Source organism: Candoia aspera, chromosome 2, assembly GCF_035149785.1.
Source record: "Candoia aspera isolate rCanAsp1 chromosome 2, rCanAsp1.hap2, whole genome shotgun sequence".
NCBI classification, from domain to species: domain Eukaryota; kingdom Metazoa; phylum Chordata; class Lepidosauria; order Squamata; family Boidae; genus Candoia; species Candoia aspera.
In genome coordinates, this window is record NC_086154.1 from 75,492,554 (window position 1) to 75,506,107 (window position 13,554).

A 13,554-nucleotide genomic window follows, 5' to 3' on the forward strand; every position below is an offset into this window, starting at 1 on the left:
ACGAGATTTCAGGAGCCTTCTGAAACATTGTGAGAATGGTGTGTGTGATTTAGAGAATGGCTCACATAATTTGGAGAATGGCATGCGTAGTTTGGAGAACAGCACAGGCAGCCTCACAAAGAAGGCTAATTATTTGTAAGATTCAAATTCCCACCTTTCCTTTAGAAACCTAAGGTGTTCAGAGCACTTCTTCAAATTCCCAATAACACAACCCTGTGAAATAGATTGGGCTGGGAGTGAATGGTCCAGGCTGGACGTGATCATGGATCTCTCTGATCATAGTCGAACACTTTAACCACCACATCACTTTGTCTGTTTATATCATTATAGATAGAGATATAAATTCAGAAAATGTATAAAACTATATGGCCACAATTTGAATTTTAAAACAAATGTCACAGTTGTTAATATATTGTACTTCAATTCTTTATTGTCAAATAAGGATTGTAAGTGACCACAGAATGCAAATATAATTTTCTCTCTCTTTTAATTAGATTTACCTATGAAAGGTGTGAGAAATCTATTAATTAGATGATCTGTTTCTTCTATTGCTCTAACAAGGCTTCCAATGAAAGAAGATCAGCAGTTGCAAACGGTTGACTAGCCATCCTTTACATCTGCTGCTTCCCTTCTAGGTCCGCTTTTCTCCTTTCTCCTTTCCTAGGAAATTACCAATGATACTAAGAGTGATAACTGGCAGAAGCTGAATTCCTTGCTAGGTGGGTCACTCTTCCTAGTAAAGTTGAAAAGGGAAACCAGCCTAACTGGAAAGCATCTAGCTAATGAAAGAGATAGGCTTCTCCGAGGAGGAATGTGAGTTCCATTGTTTATAGACCACAGACGTGGCTAGTATGTAGAGCGATCAGACCCGGCTACAAAAATTCAGATGGCCACTAGTTGGCAGCAAATACATTACTTTGCTGACTTGTGGGTCCTCCGGATTTTTCTAGCCCACATGTGGTAACTTTAGTTTTAAAATACCACATGTCCCAAAACATCCACGATGGTGGAAAGAACGGTCTGTCCAGAGATTGCTAGTAATATAAAGCCAAAACAGAAAATGGCAAAAGCGAAGCCAACGTGCGTTTCGAAACGGACTCTGCCGGCTACCATAGGAACTGTGTTTTCCCAGCAGTTTGACTGGTTGCCTAGCAACCATATCTGGCGCGGTAGGGCTTAATTAACAGGTGTGTAACGGGAGTTTTCTCGTTAGTGGAGGCTTCGGTGAGGGTGGGAGTCGTCTCGCACTTTCTAACGGCGACGCCGAGAAGTCACTGGCAAAACTGCAGGGAGACAGAGAAAGGGGGTGTCGCTTGGGGTTGCAATTATCTGCAGGCTTGCCTAGCAGTTCTCTAATGAATTCAGTGGGAAGGACTTGTTCCTGGCGAACAGGCATAGATATCATTATGGGAGGACTACTGTTACGTCCGATCCTTTTGATCAAAGGGTAAAGCCTCAGTGAATATAGCCATCTTGGGTGAGTAAACGTGCATAAGATTTGGGCGGCACCATAAACACCCTTTCACGGAGGCAGAAATCAAATGACTTTTCCCCCCCTAGCACTGTAGTCCCCAGTGAGCAGGACATTGATTTCTATTGGTTATGCAGCTGTTGAAGACATCATCATAGGTATTTAGCAGTGTTAAAAATGTTTTGGGAAAAGGAAGGAGAGAAGCAAATTGAGATGTTTAAACTTATGAAAAATTATTTTATCTTTCTGGCAAAGAAGAAAGTGTCAAATAGCTGTTCTTTTCTGGATGATGCATGAGGCCCTGTCTCTAACTTGTCATTTTGTTCTTTTGGGAAACAGGCTAGGGTGTCCAGGTGATCCTTAATTTGCAGGCCAATGATGAACCCAAAATGTGTGGCCCTTCAGCACTGCAGTCCTAATTCTCAGCTGGAGTAAATGTGCATGTCCTATATTGGCTTATGCAATGTTTATTCTGAAAGGTCAGGTTACTATTCTTTCATCCCTCAAATAAGAGTATATGTTGGAGGTATAATAATTGTATCATTTCAGTGGGAGAAGACAACGTGAATTTTAATCCGAAAAATGCAGGCTTTAATGCCCAAACCTCAAATTTATGTTGAAAGAACCTTGGCAATCATCAAGCCAGATATTATCAACAAAGAAGTAGAAATAGAAGATATAATTCTCAGATCAGGATTTACTATTGCTCAGGTAATACAAAACAAATTTGGATTTCTAATTTGCTTTTTTTCAGGGCTAGGCTTTCTCAAAGGAATGTCAGAAAGATATTGAGGGACAAGGCCTGATTAAAATGTAATTGTGTTAGATGATATGTATTATTTAGTTGTGAAGCTGCTTGTAAACTTACATTACAGTATCAATAACTGCTGTGAACAGGAGCTCTGAAATTCCAAAGCAATTAACAAACATTAATTCAAACTTATTATATACCACAATTGCTTAACAAATATTCTTGATGTTCCAATGTTTAGGCCAATTGTTATTATGTACAACTGCTTGAGCTAGATACTATTTTTATAATCATGGAATTGCCAATGCGGCAGTTCTGGAGAAATAGTGTGACTACAGGAAAACTGTTAAAAATTACCACTGGATGTCACTATTTCACTACTTGGAACTCTTTTCAAAGCAAAGACTGTTTTTGCTTTTGTTAAGCAGCAACAATGCCTTCTCAGCATAAAACATTCCAGGTCCTAAAGTAGTAACACCAAATTTGAATGACAAGTTTATTGTAAACAAGGATTTCATTTTAAGATCTATAGTTCCAGTAATGTATCATAAATTAAATTTATATTAAGAGTTAGTATTTTGAATTTATAATGCAAATGTGTAGGACGTCAAGAACCTGTAACTATTGTTATAAACTTCCCTATGACATCAGATGAACAAGAGGGAGGTCTAGGCACCATTAGCTTATCAGTGGCATCAGAGTCTACTTCTAAACAGAGTTAACACTGTTAACTGTACAGGCTACTTTCACATAAGTATAGTCTATTACAGTAGCTACTTTAAAATGCATTTGCATGCGTTAAACAATTTTAATAACATTCCACAAGTACATGTAAAATATAATTTGCAATACTATGATGTAATATGAAAATTGTCAATCTTACATGGAAGTATGTTATTATGTAGAAAATATGTAGATTAAATCATACATCAATGCATATTAAATCATACATCAATCAGAAAGGATGTTGAGTAGGAAAAGAAAAACCAGAATATAAAGCATCACTCCAGCCAAAGATATTCAGGAATTTCAAGAATAACACTTTTTTTTATTTCTTTTGTTACCAGCAACCCAGGATCAAGGCCACTGGAAGATTTAGCTCAGGCTAACCTTTTTTCTGTTGGGATTGTGTTTTTCTTTTTTGGATTGGTGGAGGAGCAACCCTTTTCTCTCTCTGATTTCTCTTTCTCTTCTGTCCAATAAGCTGCTAGGGAAAGCAAAATGCTTTTTGCAGAGGTATGAAAAATTGAACATTGCTGTCCCTGGTCTAAGCAGATAAATTAACATCACTTTTATTGAATTCTGAATTGAGATAATTGAGAAAGTCTCAAGTGTACTTCCATCTATGTTTTCCAGTTCAGCTTAGAAATGGGGGAGGATTTGAATCCTTCCTTTTACTCCTGATTTGGATCATATGCAGGGCAAATGCTTTTAGGATAAGTAAAGATGCCAAGAGGTCCAGTCACAGATCCTTCATGTCACATCTAGCTTTGCTGTCAGTGCCCTACATAGGGATGTAGAATGCTGATATGATCCAGGTGTGTCAAAAACTATATGTGTACAACTTGGTTTCAAGAGAAGGTTAAAGATCTGATAGTAATTTGAAATCAAGAATGTAACGAACACTTTGTAAGCATGGACTGAATAATTACAGATTTAAAGATGATCAAAAAATCTATCTTCTCCCTATTGGCTTTTGGTTTTCAGAACAGGAAGCGTTCTAACAAGTTACAGTTACAAGTGACCATATCTTCATGCAAATTATGAGACAGAATATGTCTGACATTCTTTATTACAGTACTGTAAGTTTTCAAAGTTGAACTAGAAATTTTCAAAGATAAATGGAAATCCCAATGCCATCTTATCACTTGTGAACATCTTTTCAAGACGACACTGCAGCTTCTGTTCTAGCAAATGGTTTATCTATATACTAATCAGAAAGAGTTTCATACAAACTGATTACTATGCTTTTATAGCTTTATGTTTATGCAAGCTATTATAGTTGATTGCCTTTGAACAGTACTTTTAGAGATATTTTTCATTTATTTTATAGAAAAGAAAGCTTCAGCTAAGTCCAGAGCAATGTAGCAACTTCTATGTAGAACAATATGGGAAAATGTTCTTTCCTAACCTGACAGCTTATATGAGTTCTGGACCTTTAATTGTAATGGTTCTTGCTCGTCATAAAGCAATCTCATACTGGAAGGAACTTCTTGGACCCTCAAGCAGTATAGTAGCTAAGGAAACATATCCTGACAGGTAACTTAAAAAACTTCATTCAGAGTACTTCAAACTACTTAGCTTAAGAAACCCGACATGCTGTTAAATGAATTAACAGATATTACTGTTGTACCCTTGATTTCATAAGTATTATAGATTTAAGGCTATGCAATGTGATTATGTTTCATGTACTTACGTTTAAAGAATTTACTTGTGTGTCAGATTCAGATCTAAGCAATATAAAGTTAAAGCTTCTCTACTGTGTCTGGCCTACCACATACTATTCCCCTATAGCAAGCGTTGTCCTGTATACATGCTATATGAATTAGAACTACTTTATAGATTAGTTGTTTTTAATAGAGGAAGGGAGATACTAGAGGAGAAATAGAAGAATCATGGCAGAGGTCCTTATGTTGCCTTTTTTTCAATTAAATAACAAGTTACTTTATACGGGTTAAAAAGTTTAATCATAAGTTTATCGTAATCATTACTAAGCGTGTTTCTGAATATTTACTTAACTGAATGAAAGTCACATTAGACTCTGAGAGTACTAAATAGAAATGGAGTAGTTGAGCACTGCATCTATTAACATGTCTATGCTGCTTTTAGTTTAAGAGCAATCTATGGGACAGATGATCTGAGAAATGGACTTCATGGTAGTGCCAGCTTTTCCTCAGCTGAAAGAGAAATCCGGTTCATGTTTCCTGAAGGTATATAATTACCATCTAGAATTGTTATCATTCCAAGAAAATCTCTCAGTGCTTCTCACCAGCCCCACTCAGATATAGTGGAGTTTTCAATTTCACATCTCAGCTTAAGTCTTAAGTTTTAATCCTATATGAAGCTAGATAGACCAAAATCTGTTTAAAATTCCAATATTATTTATTGTTTTTTTGCCAGTTATTTTTTGTATCCATAATTTGTGGGCTATACTCCTGTATGCACCTGTTTGGAATAAACATGGGCAAGTTCCTTTTAAATAGGTAAGTATCAGACTGCACTTTCAGTACATTCAGACATAGCTAAGGAGATGTTTAATTCTAGAAAGCCAATCTCATTGTTGTTTTAGATACCAGAGAGTTACATTATCATCTGTATGAAAATGAAAATGTGGTTATTTTTCATTTTAAGCATTCATACGTAGTTTAAATTAGTCAAGCAGCTAAGAAAAAGCATCAAGACTGCAGTCTTCTACCACTTATCTAGGTGTAAGGTCCAGTGAACTCACTAGAGCAAAGCGGAGGAACCTGGGGCCTTCCAGATGATTTTGAATGAAAACTCCTAATATTATTCACTATTGACTATATTATCTGTGGCTCCTGGGAGTAATTGTTTAGCGACATCCAGAGGGTCACAATTTCCATTTCTTTCTATGGAGCCAAAGAACAATACAGGAGATCGTTCTCTAATAATATAATCCTCTATGTATACACCTGGTACTGGAAGTCAATTTATTGATTTATTGTATATATTTCCCACCTTTCCTCTAACTGCTCAAGACAGCATAGAGGTGATTATCCTCCATTAGAGGATAAAATTAAGATGGTCCTTAATTTTATCCTCCTAATAGCCACCTTTTGAGACGAATTGGATCAGGCATTCACTCTCAGCTAAAAGTCAGTATAAGCTTCAGTTTGTGATCTTTCTTGTAAATTCTCATGCTGAGATGATAATGAGATAATATTCATTTGCAACGGAAAACAAAGTGGGCTAGCACAATTGAAGTTGGTATGTATGATGCTTTTGTTAGTTTTTGAATTTTGGTATCTGCATATTGTCTGTAGGTAATCCTAGTTTATAACCAAGCCTTTATTGCATAGTTATTCCTAGCTTTTACGAAGTTTATGGAGTTTGTATGTATTTGAAAATATTTATAATTCAGAACGTGTTCAAACATGTTCCAAATAATAGCAAAGACTTTAATGTGGCTGATACTAGCCACTACTCTTGAGATAACATATTCTTTTGCTTTTATGGTAATCCTTCCTTTTGTTATGGGTTACCCTGTGATAACCTCAGATGAGCTTTGTTTATTCGTTCAGTCACTTCTGACTCTTCGTGACTTCATGGACCAGCCCATGCCAGAGCTTCCTGTCGGTCATCAACACTCCTAGCTCCCCCAGGGACGAGTCCGTCACCTCTAGGATGTCATCTATCCATCTTGCCCTTGGTTGGCCCCTCTTCCTTTTGCCTTCCACTTTCCCTAGCATCAGCATCTTCTCCAGGGTGTCCTATCTTCTCATTATGTGGCCAAAGTATTTCAGTTTTGCCTTTAATATCATTCCCTCCAGTGAGCAGTCTGGCTTTATTTCCTGGAGTATGGACTGGTTTGATCTTCTTGCAGTCCAAGGCACTCTCAGAATTTTCCTCCAACACCACAGTTCAAAAGCATCGATCTTCCTTCTCCCAGCCTTCCTTGTGGTCCAGCTCTCACAGCCATATGTTACTACTTGGAATACGATTGCTTTAACTATGCAGTCCTTTGTTGTCAGTGTGATGTCTCTGCTCTTAACTATTTTATAGAGATTTGTCATTGCTCTTCTCCCAAGCATTAAACATCTTCTGATTTCCTGACTGCAGTCAGCATCTGCAGTAATCTTCGCACCTAGAAAGTCTTTCACTGCCTCTATGTTTTCTCCCTCTATTTGCCAGTTATAAATCAAGCTGGTTGCCATAACCTTGGTTTTTTTGAGGTTTAGCTGCAAGCCAGCTTTTGCACATTCTTCTTTCACCTTCATCACAAGGCTCCTCAGTTCCTCTTTGCTTTCAGCCATCAAAGTGGTATCATCTGCATATCTGAGATTGTTAATGTTTCCTCCAGCAATTTTAACTCCAGCCTTGGATTCCTCAAGTCCAGCACGTCGCATGATGTGTTCTGTGTACAAGTTGAATAGGTAGGGTGAGAGTATACAACCCTGTTGTACTCCTTTCCCAATCTTTGACACAGTCAAAGGCTTTAGAATAGTCAATAAAACAGAAGTAGATGTTTTTCTGAAACTCCCTGGCTTTTTCCATTATCCAGTGGATATTGGCAATTTGGTGCCTAGTTCCTCTGCCTTTTCTAAACCCAGCTTGCACATCTGGCAATTCTCACTCCATGAATTGCTGAAGTCTACCTTGCAGGATCTTGAGCATTACTTTACTGGCATGTGAAATGAGTGCCACTGTTCGATAGTTTGAACATTCTTTAGTGTTCCCCTTTTTTGGTATGGGGATATAAGTTGATTTTTTCCAATCTGATGGCCATTCTTGTGTTTTCCAAATTTGCTGGCATATAGCATGCATTACCTTGACAGCATCATCTTGCAAGATTTTGAACAGTTCAGCTGGGATGCCATCGTCTCCTGCTGCCTTGTTATTAGCAATGCTTCTCAAGGCCCATTCAACCTCACTGTTCAGGATATCTGGCTCTAGCTCACTGACCACACCGTCAAAGCTATCCCTGATATTGTTATCCTTCCTATACAGGTCTTCTGTATATTCTTGCCACCTTTTCTTGATCTCTTCTTCTTCTGTTAGGTCCTTGCCATCTTTGTTTTTGATCATACCCACTTTTGCCTGGAATTCACCTCCAATGTTTCTAATTTTCTGGAAGAGGTCTCTTGTCCTTCCTATTCTATTGTCTTCTTCCACTTCCATGCATTGCTTGTTTAGAAATAATTCCTTGTCTCTTCTGGCTAACCTCTGGAATTTTGCATTTAATTGGGCATAGCTCCACCTATCACTGTTGCCTTTTGCTTTCCTTCTTTCTTGGGCTACTTCTAGTGTCTCAGCAGACAGCCATTTTGCCTTCTTGGTTTTCTCTTTCTTTGGGATGTATTTTGTTGCCGCCTCCTGAACAATGTTGCCAACTTCTGTCCATAGTTCTTCCAGGACCCTATCTCCTAAGTCCAGTCCCTTAAATCGATTCTTCATCTCCACTGCATATTCCTTAGGAATATTAGTGAGCTCATATCTAGCTGATCTGTGGGTCTTCCCTAATCTCTTGAGTCTGATCCTAAATTGTGCAAGAAGAAGTTCGTGATCTGAACTACAGTCAGCTCCAGCTCTTGTTTTTACCGACTGTATAGATGTCCGCCACCTTTGGCTGCAAGGGATGTAGTCAATCTGATTTCGGTGTTGTCCATCTGGGGAAGTCCATGTATAAAGCCATCTCTCAGGTTGTTGGAAGAGAGTGTTTGTTATGCAGAGTGCGTTGTCTTGGCAAAATTCTATCAGCCTATGTCCTGCTTTGTTTTGTTCTCCCAGGCCATTCTTACCTGTAATTCCAGGTGTCATTTGACTGCCCACCTTAGCATTCCAGTCTCCTGTGATGAAAATAACATCTCTTTTAGGCGTGTTGTCCAGTAGGTGCTTCAGATCCCCATAGAACTGCTCTACTTCAGCTTCTTCAGCATCTGTGGTTGGGGCATATATTTGGATCACTGTGATGTTAGATGGCTTGCCCTGAATTCAAATTGAGATCATTCTATCATTTTTTGGATTGTATCTAAGCACTGATTTAGCCACTTTACTATTAATTATGAAGGCTACTCCATTTCTTCTGTGGTCCTCTTGTCCACAGTAGTAGGTCTGGTGGTCATTTGATGTGCAGTGGCCCATTCCAGTCCATCTCAGTTCACTGATGCCCAAAATGTCTATCTTTAATCTTGACATCTCACCAATAACCACATCCAATTTGCCCTGGCTCATAGATCTTACATTCCAGGTTTCAGTGGTGTGTTGATCCTTAGAACATCGGATTCGCTGTTCACCACCAGCACCGTCGGCTGCTAGCCGTCCTCTCGGCTTTGAGCTAGCTGCGTCATCACGTCTGGGGCTAGTTGAACTCATCCTCTGTTCTTCCCCAGTAGCATTTTGACCATCTTCTGACCTGGGAGTCTCATCTTCCGATGGTATACCGACATATCTCTGGTTGTACTGATTCATTTAGTTTTCACGGCAAGAATACTGGGGTGGGTTGCCATTACCTTCCCCAGGGATCGCATTTAGTCTGACCTCTCTGTCATGACCTTCCCATCTTGGGTGGCCCTTCACGGTTTAGCTCATGGCGTCATTGAGGTGCTCAAGCTCCAGCACCACGACAAGGTAACGATCCTTTGCTGAAGCAGATGAGCTTTACTGTGTATCAATAATAAGCTCCCTGTGTCTCCTTTTGACCTTAAGACTTTTCCAGATAAACCATATATGTGTTTATCCAATTATCATATTTGTACCCATTTGGGACTGAGAGACAATAGTATAATAATCTAATTAATTACATACCAGACTGCAGAGCTAGGCATATCATATCTGAGCTGCAAAAATTTGGATGACCATTGGCTGGCAAATTACCTCTATGCTGCTCTCTACTGGTGGTGCAGATTGCTGTTGTGTAAATATGCAAGCAGAAAAGAGGGCTGCAGGAAAACTTTTTTTTAAGAAGGCCTAGCAGTTCTACAGTTTTTGTTTAGAAGCAGAACTCAATAAAGGTGAATCACTAGATTTGTAATGCAAGAGAAAGAGATTCAAGAGGAAGCTTTCTGAAAAATTCAGGTTGTGGTTCTTGAGATGACAGTATCTTTAGCAGGAGGCCAAGCTGATGCTCAAGTTGAACTTCTGAAATATTCATTGTATCACTTCTTATATGGCGATGCTTCTCACCTCGAGTGAGTTCATGCATTAAAATCTCTTGCCTGCCACCTATCACCTCTAGAATATAAGCTGATTTAACGAAGAATGATATATTTTTGGATTCCCTAGCTTCAATACTGACCCTACTGGAAAACATACATTGGGTTTGCAGAGTCAAGTTCTTCCATGATCTCTTCCAGTTCACAGATTATATTATTGCAAAAGTGGCATGTTGTGTAGATACTGTATCAAAGCATTCCCTTTCTTGCTGTCAGAAGAAGGTTTGGCAGGCAAGATGAACCTATTGAGAAAAGAGACTTCAAACTTATATAGGGGGAAGTATCAGTTGCCATTTATTGTGTTATGAATTGATGCTTTGAAAGGGCATTATTTGTTCATTATCTGGCAAATTAGGTATGATTTCAAATAATCTTATTTGAAGAGTCCATGTGGAATTAGTGGCATACAAATATTGTAAAAAAAAGCATTACTTTTTACTATCCCAAGGTGGACTATTACAAGTACAAGCAAGTTCACAATGTGAGAGACAGAATAAACACCATAAAGGTTACTGTGTCATAATACTGGAAGCTGCACAGTACAGTAGTTTTCTTCATGACATTCTAGTCTAGATTTTAAAAATACTAGTGATTTCAACTTGAAATGCTATTATCTAGGAGAAGACAAGCATGGAATATGTGTTCAGCATCAGAAGGCAAATTACTGGATTTTAATCAGTATGTAAACATTTTTTTTTTCAGTATTGATTGAACCAATCCCAGCTGGTCAAGCTGCTAAGGATTACCTTAACATATACGTCACACCTACTCTACTGAAAGGACTTACAGCACTGTGTAAGATGAAACCAGCAGATCCTTTTGTATGTATCACAAGAAATACCAGTATCAAGAGGCAGAATGAAAGTGCTAGTATGAGTTACCAGCTGGTAGCCTTCAATTGCTAATGAAGAAATGTCCCTAGTTGTATGACAGGTAGAAATCCAAAGGAAAAATTGATGGTTGATAAGAGCAATAGTTGTTTATATGCACATTTAGTTTGGTCCCTTCAAGCTAGAATACCCATAATTGGTGATCCTTTGTATTTCAGGAGCAGTCTAGACTGACTGCCTCCTTCTCCATCACCTAGTAAGACAAACAGGTACATTTGCAAAAGCAAGGTAAAGGTAAGAATCATTAAAAGAAAGGTATGGGAATTCTAAGGAGTTTCTACTTTCCTCACTGCTTTATAAAAGGGAAATATTAAAAGAAATTTGGTCAATAGAAACATAGAGTTTGAATGCCTCCTGTTAGCAAACAGTCTCTTTATACAGAAATTAAATGAGATTTTGTTGTTGCTCTTTTTGATAGATCTGGCTGGCTGATTGGCTAATTGAAAATAATCCAAATACACCTAAATTGCGGCATAATGTGATTGTGGAGGAACCTTAAGAGAAGAGACTGCCAGTTAAAACTTTCCAATTTCCTGCAAGTATGATATAAGTTGTAATTTTAAAATCATTTGTATATTGAGAAATACTTCCAACTGGAATTTGCAGATGGAAGAGGCAATATCCATATTTGGATCTTAAACTAATAAAGATTATTAGTTGCAATTAATGCATTAAAATAACAAGTGTATTTATTTGTCTAGTTCACATTTGTGGCACATTTGTGTGCTGCAAAAGGTCCGCAGGTGTGCCACATTAGCAAGCCAAAGTAAATGACGGGAAGTGCTGTGCAGCCACAACCCCACCTTCATGACATCACCAGGGGTGGACTGCCTCCATTTCTCAATTTCTCCACCTGAGTCCCAGCAACTTGTGATGTCACAAGACATCCAGTTTTGTGACCTGGAAGTCCTGCCTATGAGATGTGTGTCATGAGATGAAAAAGGTTGAAAACCACTCATCTAGTTTATATCTCACTGTTATCCAGGGGAAAAAAAACAGCTAACATGAGGATCTCCATTTTACCCCAACAGCCTTGTGTGACAGGTTGAGCTCAAACTGACTAGCCAAAAATCACTCATCCTTTGAATGGATTTGAAACAGGGTCTCCCTAGTTCTTGTCCAGCATGTTAATTGCCACAACAAACTGTCCTCAGTTGGTTTGGGGTTTGATATAGTGTCTTTTTAACTATGTATATACAAAAGGATAGATTCCAATTAACTTGCACAATTTTTTATTTGTATTTTATTCAAATCAGTTCATAAAATAATATATGCTTTCATTGATGCATGCAGACATTGGTAGTAAAGAAAAGATATTTGGACAGATGCCTAATCAAACAATTTTAAGGGTTTTTTTAGAACTGACAAGATAGATAGATAGATAGATAGATAGATAGATAGATTAACATATTAAGATTAACACAGATTACAATTAAGATTTCTTAATTGAAATAGTAAAATTTCTGTTGTAACAGAAATATGCAATTTATTACTCAAACTGACTCCTGCTCTTCAAAATTGGAAAGTAGCTAGTGTATTATTCCTATTTTTTAGAGGAGTTTCTGAGTGTGATGGAAAGGAATCCAAATAATCATAGCTGACAATACCTGATCTGAATAAATGCATGGAAAGTATTATTAATAATAGAATAATAATAAATAATAAAATAATTAAAATAATAAAACATTAAAAAATGCCTTGCTAAAAGAATCCTGATTTTTTGCAAAAAGAAAATCTGACTCACAGATTTTCTGTGATATAATCATTAAAATAATAAAACATTATCACAGATTTTCTGTGATAAAATAATTAAAATAATAAAACATTAAAAAATGCCTTGCTAAAAGAATCCTGATTTTTTGCAAAAAGAAAATCTGACTCACACCAACCTGTTGATGTTCATGACAATGCCTTGTGGATAGTAATGGCTCAATGGACAGTACATACTAAAAATATTTTAACATATTCTCTCCCAAAAAGTCCATGAATAAATGTAACATTGATATAATGGAATGGAAGAATAAGATAGACACTTAACTAAAGAACAAGAGGCTGAGAATAGTTTTTGGAATTGGCAGGAAAAATCAGTGAGGTCTGCCAGAAATCTGTATTTGGATTACTGCTTTTTAACTTGACCATGGATATATTGGATTTAGAGATGAACAGTGAAACCACCAATTCTGCAGATAATATTAAATTATTTAGTACTTCATATTGAAAGGTGAAAGGTCCCCTGTGCAAGTACCGAGTCATGTCTGACCCTTTGGGGGGACGCTGCTTTCGTGACGTTTCCTTGGCAGACTATAGTGGAGTGGTTTGCCATTGACTTCCCCAGTCGTCACTTTCCCCAGCAAGCTGGGTGCTCATTTTACCGGCCTCAGAAGGATGGAAAGCTGAGCCGACCTGAGCTGGCTACCCAAGAGAGAATCCGGCTTCTACTGGGATCGAACTCGGGTCACGGGAGAGTTTTGGTTGCAATACTGCCTCCTATACTGTGCCACACGAGGCTGTTTATATTTATAATTTATATTTATGTTTATATTTATATTT

General features: G+C 37.8%; 1 protein-coding gene across 2 annotated transcripts; it reads left to right on the forward strand.

Annotated features, from left to right (window-relative positions):
* The first annotated feature begins 1,552 nt into the window (after positions 1–1,552).
* Positions 1,553–11,646, forward strand: NME5 (NME/NM23 family member 5). Of its 2 annotated transcripts, XM_063296463.1 has the most exons (5): positions 1,553–2,182; positions 4,276–4,481; positions 5,052–5,152; positions 10,817–10,935; positions 11,423–11,646. In XM_063296463.1, the coding sequence occupies exons 1-5, from the start codon at positions 2,054–2,056 to the stop codon at positions 11,501–11,503; spliced, it is 636 nt and encodes a 211-aa protein (XP_063152533.1). In that variant the 5' UTR covers positions 1,553–2,053; the 3' UTR covers positions 11,504–11,646. The 2 variants fall into 2 exon arrangements, with proteins under 2 accessions (XP_063152533.1, XP_063152532.1); XM_063296462.1 differs by lacking the exon at positions 11,423–11,646 and having other exon boundaries at positions 10,817–11,372.
* The last annotated feature ends 1,908 nt before the right edge of the window (positions 11,647–13,554 follow it).